Source organism: Accipiter gentilis, chromosome Z (genome assembly GCF_929443795.1).
Source record: "Accipiter gentilis chromosome Z, bAccGen1.1, whole genome shotgun sequence".
In the NCBI taxonomy this organism is placed as follows: Eukaryota; Metazoa; Chordata; class Aves; order Accipitriformes; family Accipitridae; genus Astur; species Astur gentilis.
The window spans coordinates 65,162,914-65,174,373 of NC_064919.1; the positions used below are offsets into that span (position 1 = coordinate 65,162,914).

Consider the following 11,460-nt stretch of genomic DNA (forward strand, 5'->3'; position numbering starts at 1 on the left):
TGTGAGTGGTACGGTTCGAGAGTGCGCCGAGAAAAGCCTTCCGGCGGAGAGAGGCGCCGCTGCAGGCCTGGGCCGGGCAGGCGAGGACGGCGGCGGGAGGTGCCATGGCTCTGCCGGGTGAGGGCTTCCCGGCCGGGTCTGCGGGGAGAGACGGGGCAACAGCCAGCTGTCCCCAGGGCTGGCATGTTGGGAAGGGGAAATAAGTGGCGGCGGTTTGATGGAAATATGCGGGGGGGCGGGTGCAACCGCGCGTCGCCGTGGCAGTTTCCACAGAGGCGCGTCGATCTGAGGCCGCGGGCGCTGCCGGCGGAGCGACGCTGCTCCGGTCAGGTCTGCACAGCCGGCTTCCTAACCCGGCTGGCGTGGGGGCAGCGGGAGGGAGATGGCCGGGGGAGGTGGAGTGTCAGGCCGGCCGTTGATGAGCGCAGCCATGCAGTCGCTTCCTTCTAGGCCTGCGGGGCCTCTCCCCAGCGTTTCGGAGAGCGATGACCAAGTGCTACGTTCCTACCGTCTGCTAGTATCACCCGCCTTTTTTAAAGTTTGATCCGGGGAATGGTTGTTGTCAGGCTCGGTCTTCCTCCTCAGCTTTTGTCCTGGATTAACGTTTGTGTCCCACTAGATCGTTGTTCAAATAGACGCGTCGAGAGCGATGGTGAGACAGGGCAGGCAGAAACGCTTGTGCTCTTTGCAAGGTATTTAGATCTGTGTTAGCCAAACCTGCAGCCGTTGCTTCCTAATTTTTTCTTCATCCTGAGGAATGAGGAGTTTGGTTGCAGCACAGCTGAACAAACCTGAGCTCTGGTAAGCTTCTTGTCTTAAGAGAAGATCGTAACAAGCTTGTTCCGGTACTAGAAGGGGGTCTTGAGGAAGACATCTCACGTCTACATTCAAAGGTTCCTGAAGCTTTTTTTTTGCAACCTTGTGCTCCACTGAATTAATGAGGTCCTTAGTGATGGTTGCTGCTGTGTTGGTTGTTAATTTTCTTGAGGATTAATACCTGGGAAGAAGAGGGTGAGAAAAGGAAGTTTCTACTAATTTGTTTGCTTTTAATCATCTAGTCTAAAACCTTCTTTCTAACATTATTATTTAAAGCCAAAAATAGTAATAAAATTTCAGTCTCAGGAGTTTGGTAGGACTATTTCGTGACAATGTTCTTGTCATCTGCTGGGTATTGCTATTGGAAATCCCAACAAATGGCACCTGCACGTGTTGTCCCACGAGCGGGGCTCGGTATCTGATGTGCAACGTGCCAGTCTTGCACACAAAGCCGAGATACCTGTTTATTTCATGTCTTCGCAGAGGTGGGTGCCAGGTGGTAACTCCACAAAGCTGGCACACAACACCAAAGAACTACAACGTTATTTATTCTGTTACACGATTGGTAAAAATCCACCTAAATTTACATTCGTTTGTTAGCAGCCACCCTCTCATCTGCTATTGGCTGGTTATATTTAAATTAGCCTCGCTTGCTATGTAGATTAGTATGCAGGTGGGGGGGTGGCAAATTCTTCCAGCCAGGAATTGAGTCAGTGGTCAGGATCTCCCCCTGCCACCTCTACCTTTCCCCTAGTTTGTGCTGCTTTGGCAATCATCCGGCCTTTGGCCCATTCTGGGGCAGGATGTTTCCTTTTATGATACTTTAGTTCCCTCTGTTATTCTGAGTAGAATTTTCTGAAGACAATACTTGTCTCAATAAATCAAATTCTAAATTCATGGAGCTGATGTACCCCCTTTCTGGTTCTCTAATTTCTGTCATGGATTTCTTGTTATGTTTGCGTATTTATTTATTTAAGTAAATGACGTAGTTATTCAGAAAACTGTATGTAACTGTTTAAGTCGCTGTTTTTTTCATTATGTATTCATTCGGAAGATAGAAGGGCACCCTTTGATTTTGGAAATTCAGTTGTGACTTTCATGATGAATAGGCTTAGGTGATTAAAAGTATTTCTTCGGATAGGTCTCTGGGTTTTTTCTTCTGAGTCACATCCTACTGTGTCTAACTTAACTGTGGGCTCAGATGGGAAAATCACACACTTTCTGTACCTAAAATTTGCACTGTTCTGGTCCTCCTTCCTGCATAACATCTGTGGACTTTTCTGTTATGCTTTTCACTTTACTCCACATTTGCTTTCTTGCACCCATTAATTCTTTGTATTTGATGCCATGTTGCCTGGATTCAGAATCATTTAAGAATTTGTTTAGCTGCCTCTTTTTTTTTTTTTTAAGAAATTGCTTCTATCTGTCTTTTGTCACTTTTCAGGAGTGTTGGTATATCTCTTTTTTTTTTTTTTGTCTGCTTTTAATTGTCTTTTTAAGGCAGTTCCTGTAATTAAAATGTAAATTGCTTCAGAGTTTCCAGTGCATGTCTGTCAACATCTGTGCACTGTTAGAATTTATAAGTACATTTGTAGTGCACAGTTATGGAACACTGGAATGTCACATAGCTATTACTGTGTTCATACTGTAACTAAACAAATACATAAGCTTTCAGAGAAGTGGAATAATTATTAAAATCATAATGGAAAGGTTATAATAAATCAAATGAGGATTTGGCAATAAGTCACATGAAATGAAATTATCTGTAGCAGTTTATACTAGCCAAATTTGTTCTGATAGATTACTGTACAGAAGAGTGACCTTAGAAATGCACTGTTTTGCCTTTTTTTAAGTTTTTTTAAGAGATCTTAGTATGCTTAATACTCTGAGGAGTGATCAGTCCTGTTGGTGCATTGACATTATCAAGCCAGATTTAAAAGAAACTTGAGAGTTCTGTTTACCAACACCTAATAGTGAAATGTTCTCTTTCAGGTGGAAATAAGGATAACATCAGAGCAGGATGTAAGAAGTGCGGCTACCGTAAGTCTGTAGTAAGCAATATGAAATTACAGTGTTTGCTTCTATTTACGATGTTGGAACAGCCTTTTGAGGAGGGGGCGGGGGGGAACAAAAAAAGGGTGTCCTCACTTGTTGCCCAGACATTTGTCAGTTTAAATTACCATAATTTTATGTATTTATTTCCTATTCATTTTCTGGCTCTGCATACCTATTGCTGCTTTTGAAAACCCTTGAGTTTCACTGAAGAAAAAGAAGTATGCTGTTGTGTTCATATATACTACATTTGCAGTGCAGTTACTTGAGAAACTTTGAATTGAAAGCATGGGTTTTGCTGTCTACTGAGATTAGCATTTGTGCTGCTTCTGAGTCTCACTGCAAGCTTAAGCAGGCAGTTCAGACCAAGTTAAGTCCACTCTGCTTTTAAAGGAGAAATAATTTAAAATCTATATGATCTTATTAATCACTAACTCTTATTTTTAGAACAGCGGAGGGGTGGACAGTGTTTTGCAGTGAATTGTGTTGAACTTTTAACCGGGTGATTTAATCTATTTTTTAAATTAGCTTTATGTGGGTTGAAGGGGAAAAAACTTGCTTCATTCTTTCGCTGTAGACTTTGTCTCCAACAAATTTTGTCAATGAATTGCTTTGTGTATCTGTTCTTCCAAAGGAACATGGATATCTATATAGATTTAGTGCTTCATTTCTACATGCAGTAAGTATCAGAAGCTTTCTGGAAGAGAAGGAAACTTGTAGTCAAATCACACAACCTATATTTATGTTCCTATATGTTCTGTCTTCAAGATACAGGTATTTTGTTACGAAGAACATAAGTTTATTTCAATTGCTACTTGAATTCCTGTGTCTTTAGCTTAGTTTCTCCCAAACCATATCTTCAATTTGTTTTGTTTCTCTTTTTTTATTTCAGTAGGTGTATCCAGGACAAGATTTCTAACTCTGGTTGTGATTACTGAGATGTAACTTAGAAAACTAAAAATACTAGTCAGGTAGTAGTTTAGTCAGTATTATGTACTGGTTGTTAAAGACTGTCTCACAAGCAAATAGGATTCTTTGTTTCACTAGAGGGAGACAAAAAAGAGCAATATAACACACTTGCTGTAGTTTTTAAAATATTTCACTGCATGCTTTTAGGTAATTTCTTCAGGAAGGATCTCAGACCCTTAAAAATAAAAAGTAAAGGTTGGACAAAATCTTTAACAGAAATAAGAGAGAAGTTGTAAAGCACTATTAAATGGAATAACATTGCACAACCTCTCAAAATCCTTTGAGGTTTGTTCAAAGTAAGCCTTCTCCCTCGTCATTCACAGATTGCAGCCTAGCCTTTTTTCACTTCTCAAAACTGAGTAATGCTAAAATAGATGTTCTTTAGTTTCTGGTATTTTTTGGTAAATTACAATTTTTCTTTCTGAATGTTTGTTTTGTTCAGCTGGTCATCTGACATTTGAATGTCGAAACTTCCTCCGAGTAGATCCTCAAAGAGATATTGTTTTAGATGTTAGCAGCACTAGCAGTGAAGACAGCGAGGAAGAAGAACTACAGAGATTGCAAGCTTTGCGTGAAAAAAAGAGTAAGGTGGTTTTTTTGGTTTTTTTTCTTAAAGACCAAATTGGGTAACGGTCTTCTGAAGTACTGGAACTCTCATTTTATCCTTTTTGATAACTACTCTTAGTTCTTTTAGCTTATGCTTTAAATATATGTCTTTTATTTCATGTGTTCAGACTTCAGAGATTTGATACACCCATGTCTTCTTTTTTTATTATTATTAATTCCTGTCATAGGAAATTAGTAATGTACCCATTTGCAACATCTCAAAAATGGCTCCTAAATACAAAAGATTATAAGACTGTTACTAAGAAGCTGCTTAGGAGAAAATGACATGGATGTTCTGAGTTAATCTTCTGATTATGGCATGTAGTTTAAACATCTTAAAGTTTACAGTAACTCTCAAAACTAATGACAAATACAACAGCTGAATTTCTCTCCAGTTTCTAAGTAGTGTTTTGACTGAAACAGCTAGTGAATTGAATTTAAACATTCATATTTGGAGAAGTACTGTTCTCTGTTTGGAAGGTCTGAGCTTCAACTGTTTGTCAGAGAGAAAATAGGTGGATTATTTAGCAGATACTTGAGTTCATTTGAGACTCCAAAGAGGCTGTTCCCCTAAGTAAGAAGGGGATGTTGTTCCACCATAGCATGTTTTACATGAATGAATATTCTTCCCTTCTGCTCCTTGAAACATCATGTTTTCTTCTGTTGTTCTCACATTCCAGACTTGACATTCAGTTTCTGCTAAAGATGCTATTTAGGAAGAAAGGATAGATAGAACCCTGTAATTTGCTGGAATACTTCAAAAGAAATGGATAGTCTGCTTGTCAGGAGTGCTGAATTGGTACTGCAACAGTCCTTTCTTGGAACAAGTCTCTTTGGAAAAACTTTTTCCCACTTATTATGTACTTCTGAATGTAAGGGTTTTTTTCTGCCCTAAACTGATTCAAGATGGGTATCTGCAGGAAAAACAGCTGTTTAGTCGATCTTGTAATATCCCTGTTTATTATGTTCTTTTTCAAACTGTGGCTGCTATAAGCAAGAAGGTATGTATCTTTAACTGTCAATAATCTAGGCAGGATTTTGCCATTTTCAAGTGGCCTCATCTTCTCAAGATTTTTGCACTGTTTGCACTTAGATTTTTTTACTGTTTTCTTAAAACAATACTGAGTGCTTGTTTGCACATTCTTGTTCATGTTTTCTAATTGCCCCAAAAGTAATTTGCTTTTTGTAACTCATATTGAATTCTTTCAAATTTCACTCCAGAACATACAGACCAGTAATTTCTATTTGTGGTAGCAAATGAATAACTGCACTAGCATGCAGACTCTATGGAAAGTTATTTGTATGACAGAAGTAAGGTGAAATGCTCAAAATTAGCTACCTGTTTTAAGGATAAATTGTAAAGCCAGTATTTTCCTGTTAGCTGACATTGTAATGTGTATTTATGTAGTGGATTTGCATTTCAGAGAATTCAGAAATACTTTTTGAACTGGTGTAGAAAAGCCTAAGGTCAGAAATTTCATCGAGTGTGATAACAATATTGCTTATAAGTGAAATGTGAAGGTACTATACAATATTATACAGTGTTAGGGCAGGAAACAAACATGACCAGATGAGGGGTGACTCTTCTGCCAATTTTTGTAGACAGTGTATTGACAGTAACTCAAATTTATCTTAGTTATGCCATAGCTATTTGTGAAGTGTGAAATGAGGATGTGTGAATAAGCCTAAGGCAATGTTCTTTTTTTTTTGTACATTCTAGTTAAATAACCTGTTTTCAGACTTGGGCAAGTCTTTTAAAATACAGGATATGAAAACCTAAAGCTGATGTAAAAATACTGGAAAAGTCACAACTTTTTGCTATGTTTTCTGGGCCTTCCTTCATTCTTAGTGCTTAGATCAAAGTCATTAGAATGTAAGTTGTATAAAAAGTTCTGCTGCTGTGCAAAATATTTCTGAAATTGCTATACTAGACCAGAATTTGGAGGAAGGAAAAGAAAAACTTATAACAAGAATTTTGTGGTAACTTTACATTGCTACTGAAGCCACTCTTTTAATGCTGATCTTAATTCAGACAAGTGTTTTGTAAACTGTAACTTTTTATCCATAGATCTAAATGAGGAGGAAGAAAAAAAGAAACAAAAAAGAAAAAGCAAAGAAAAAAACAGATTAAAGAGACCAAGGAAAAGGTAACTCTATCACACACCTGTTTTAATTTCAAACCAGAACTTTAGAAATATTCCTGATGTTTGTTTTTTTTCTCAGAAAACATTGCTTCTTTTGATGCAAGTTTATTTGCAACATCTTTTGTTTGAAAAGCTTCCTGTTTTCCAGTGAGAACTTGTTTGTTCTTTGGGTAATGGTAAAGCCACAGGCTTTCTGCTGCAGAGCTAGGACCATGGAAGTCTAGAAAGTTCTAGCAAGCTGGAGGTCTGCAGGTCTGAGAAAGCAATAGTCCCTCTGACTATCCAACACTAGGCAAGATGTGGTGGGAAAAGAACAAGAAGTCAGGAGGATTATGGGCTTGGTCCCTGTTGTAGTTTCAGCCCAGCCACGCAGCCCCTCACTCACTCCTCCCGCCCCTGTCTGGTGGGTTGGGGAGAAGAATCAGGAGAAAAGAAAAAAGAAAAAAGAAAAAAAAAAAAAACCCAAACCAAACAAAAAAAACCCAAAACAAAGCAAAAAAAAGCCCAAACCCCAAACCTAAAAACCAGAACCTCAAGAGCTGAGATAAGGACAATTTACTGGGACAACACAAAAAGAGAAGTTACAACAACAATGGTACTAATAAAAGAGTATACAAAACGAGTGATGCACAGTGCAACTGCCCACCACCCGGAACCCGACTCGGAGTATTGGCATTTTCCCCCTTCCTTGTTCACATAGTGTAGCTCTAACTTACACTTATGAAGACAGTAGAAGAGAGTCAGTCTGTTGGCTATAGTCTTTACATGCAAGTAATTAATAGTTAATCACGTAAACAGTAGCACAATACTGTGCTCTTGAGTATAATAATCGTGACTTTTCTTTTATTGTTATCTCAATTCTTATATGTATGTAATCACTCATCACTGCTGGTTAGAGACCAATATTACCAGCTGCAAGAGCATCCAAATTTGTCATACCTGTTTCTCTTGGATTTTTGCATGAGAGAAACACATTAAGATTTGTCTGAAGGCATTACTGTAGTATTGTTATTGATCATGTGATATTTTAAAAGCTGGAAGCTCTAACTTACTGTCATATTTTCACTTTTCTATTGGTCTGTACTCTCAGTCTTTTTCTTATTGAAGGTTGAAAAACACACACCTTGCCTATTCCGTTATTAATTAAACTGTATTATAGACATACTGCTTTTCCGGCACTATAGTCTTAACTAGAAAAGTTGTCGTTCAGTTGAACATGCAGACTGAGACATCATAAGCTTTCCAGTGGATGCTACTTTACAAATTCTAAACCAAATTCAATTTGTGACATTATATAAGTACTGAAATTAAAAACCCCACATTATCCTTGTGGCATTTTCCTTCTTTAATTACATATCAATCTCTCTCTCTGTTTTTGTTTTTTTTTTTTTACTAGATCTTCCTCATCAAGTGCAGCTGAAGAGGATAGGCCAAAGTCAAAAAAACAAAAAGCACACAAAAAAGAAAGGCAAAAGGAAAAAAAGAATAAATCTAAAAAAGGAAAACATCATAAAAAGGAGAAAAAGAAGAGACGAAAGGAAAAAAGTTCATCTTCTGATAGTTCAGACAGTTCTAGTAGCGACTGAGGTGCTGGTGTATTTTTGTGTTCACCTCTGCAAAGAATGTGATTTTCCTTTCAAATCAAATTTATTTATGCTTTGCAATGCTGTTGTTTTAAAATGAGATGTATATTTTTAAGAAATTGATTTGCAAATATCAGTGCTTCAAATTATTAAATGGATCATTTGGGAAAAGATCTGCTCTTCTATTTCAAGTTTATTAGTACTAAACCATACAAGTTTAACTAGATCTTTGCTCTTATTCTTAGTTCAGTAGTGATTAGTTGTGTTTGGAATCCTTTACGCTAGGATATGGTAAGCATCAGTTTGTAAGTCTTTGTGCAGAAAGATTTGGACTTAAATATGCTTAATGTCAGAATGGTTAAATCAAATTTGGAAATTCAAGTGAGATTTTCTATTATGTTATCCTTTAAATAAATGTATGGTTTGCATAACATTTTCTACTTACATACATTAGTCAGTAAGTGTAAATATGAAATAGTTCGGGTCCAGAGAAGGGAAAGAATGGGCAATGAGAAGCTAAAAGAGATTGCTCCTTCAAAATTATCTTCTAAAATTGATTTAGTTGTAGACTGTGAAACACAATTACACATTTTTTCAAAGTATTTTCTTTTTATTTAGGTTTTGTTCTTTTACAATTATGGCCATTTCATCTTTGATAGATGTAAAGTGCCACTTCCTAACACTGGATGAATGTCCAGCAAGATTGTTTACAAAGTTCTAGGAACCATGTTAATACAGTATGTGGTGATTAATGCCTACATGAACCGAAATAGGAAATTCAAAGAGTGACAATTGACAACAAATGTGAAACCTCCATTCATTCTAATAAAACTCCCATTGAAAAGTTAAAAAACAAGCAAACAAACCTCTTGTGGAATGTAAGCAATCTATCATGAAGTCGGTAGCAAAATTTACGACTTGCTATTGGGAGCAATGTTAAGTATGTCAAAATTTTATAACTGGGTTCTGGTGTATCCAATTCATATCTTGTAATGTGGTAGTGTACAGGTTCAAGACAGACTGATACTTTTGAGTTGAGCAGATTTGAGATATCTAATCCTACCCCAGAAATGCCTAAACCTCAAAGTGCCTATGTTTATAGCTTCTTGAAAATGCTCTTCATGCCTGCAGTTTTTTGGTTTGTTTGGTTTGTTTTTTTCTTAGATGCAGAATGCTTCCACCTGAGCAGCTTGGCATACAGCTGCACTGTAAGTCTCATGGGAGTCAAAATACGAGGAAGAGCAACACCTTCTTCACAATAATCTCCAGTGCCTATGTTTTCTCCAGTGGGTTAGAGCATTGAGTCAGTATGAAGTATTTTATGGTATTTCGCTGGTTACTGCTATTTGGCCTGAAAGTGAGATCCCTAGATCTAACTCTGTCTTTCAGACTTTTATGTTTCACACCCAGTACCCTTATTGTTGGGCAATTTGTGCTGTAGATGCTGTGCTAGGGAACATTAAAAGATCAGAATACTCATGGAAGCCACAGAGCAAAGAGAAGTAATCTGTAATTTTCTATGTAGGTCTCTCAGTAGAGGATGGCAAGAGTCCTTGCATCTGCTGGCTTTGGTCCAATCTATTTTTTCAGGTCATATATCATGATTTCTTGGATGTGCTTGGATAATACACCTGAAGAGAGACCGGACTCCTTAATTAGCTGATACCTGTGCATAGTATAAGGAACATTTCTTTAATCAGTACCAATTTAACAGATTTTGCCCCCCTGTTCACTCTAGTCTCCTTGCTGTTGCTGTGGCTGTTAGAGCTTATTTTTGACTGGGTTATTTCTCTAAGCCAGTCATTCTGTAGAGAGCAACAGGGGAGTTGTGGGCTAATTAAGCCAGTACTGTTGCCGAAGGAAATATTTAATCAAGCCACTGCTTCAGACACAAATCACTGTGATTTTTTTTTTCCCCCTAAAATGTTCCTTACTTAATGAGATTGGAAGGATTATTAGAGCTGGGGAAATGCAGAATTCGTATGTAATTCTCCCATGGTCTTCTCATGATCTCGCTATGACCCAGGGATGCCAGTTCTGGGGAATGGGAGTTTGTACCTTATTGGTTTCTTGATTTTTGAAAGGTTCATCTGAAGACAAGGAACTGAAGGGAAATTTAACTGAGCTTTCTGTACCAGAATGGCTGAAGAGTTTATTAAACAACTCTTACTAGAGTTAGTATATCTCTATGCATAAGTATAATTTATCCATTAAACTATATTTAATGACAAATTAGAGAACAGGTAGATGCTTAAAGTTCAGAAAAGCAACTGGTATGTTGGTAGTGTTCCTTATACTTTTGTGTAGTTTCAAATAACCATTTTAGATTCTAGTTCTAATTGTTGAAATCAAAAGATTACCTATCTAAATGATGGTGCAGTTACCTTCCATGTGGCATTACAGCAGCTATTTGTGATAGTTACAATGGTCTTTTGTAGAAGAGTGTAAGGCATGAATTTCAGTGTTTATGTTTTGCCACTTGTACTAGCATATATAGATTTTCATACTGGAAAAAGGCTTTTCTAATTTGAATAATTTAAATATCACTATTTTCTCAATTCATGCATTTATATAACAGAGCATATCATGTGTCAGCTTGTTTTTCAGGCCATATTCCCATTTTATTTACAAAGATGTACATTAAAGTCACTAGATTTTGCCACAGATGTGCTCAAGATTTCAGGTGTATTAACTGATACATCAAGGAGATGCTGAACAGTTCTTTGCCAAGTTAATATTTGCTAATCTTTAAAAGTGATATAAAAATAAATATTATTATTTTTCTTATTTGATTTAGCCATCATTTTAGTGAGTCTGATGTGTTGTAATAAATGTTACTGTTTCACTTGAGTATCAGCCTGACCCAAAATGCCTACTCTGGTTCCAGAAAAAGAAGTGACATTCAGCAGGTTTAGGTATCAAGACACGATTTCTAATTAAAACTCAGCTATTTCTTCACTCCTATCAATTGTTATTAGCCTCAGTTTTCATGAACCACTCTTTCAAGGGCAATGCCTGACGTAACTGCTGCTGTTGTACAGGTCCAAGGTATTGATTGTATGCCTGCTACTCAACAAGCACCAAAGATCTTACAATATAAAGGTGATGCCTGTACAAACAAGGACTGTCCTTCCCTGTCAACTTATCTCAGTTACAGAATGAAATGCCTATTTTCGGAAAGAAACACAAAAATCATGCATGTGAATAGTATATGGGGTGAGAGGAAGAAAAGAAATGAAGGCAAGAGCATGACAAATGGGTAGAATAATGAAGTCAATAACCTCCATACA

General features: G+C 37.4%; 1 protein-coding gene across 1 annotated transcript; it reads left to right on the forward strand.

The window, feature by feature from the left end:
• Positions 1-36: 36 nt before the first annotated feature.
• SREK1IP1 (SREK1 interacting protein 1) lies at positions 37-10,962 on the forward strand. The gene is made up of 5 exons (XM_049795401.1): positions 37-117; positions 2,809-2,856; positions 4,280-4,420; positions 6,512-6,590; positions 7,984-10,962. Exons 1-5 carry the CDS (start codon positions 105-107, stop codon positions 8,171-8,173), a joined length of 471 nt encoding a protein of 156 aa, XP_049651358.1. The 5' UTR covers positions 37-104; the 3' UTR covers positions 8,174-10,962.
• The last annotated feature ends 498 nt before the right edge of the window (positions 10,963-11,460 follow it).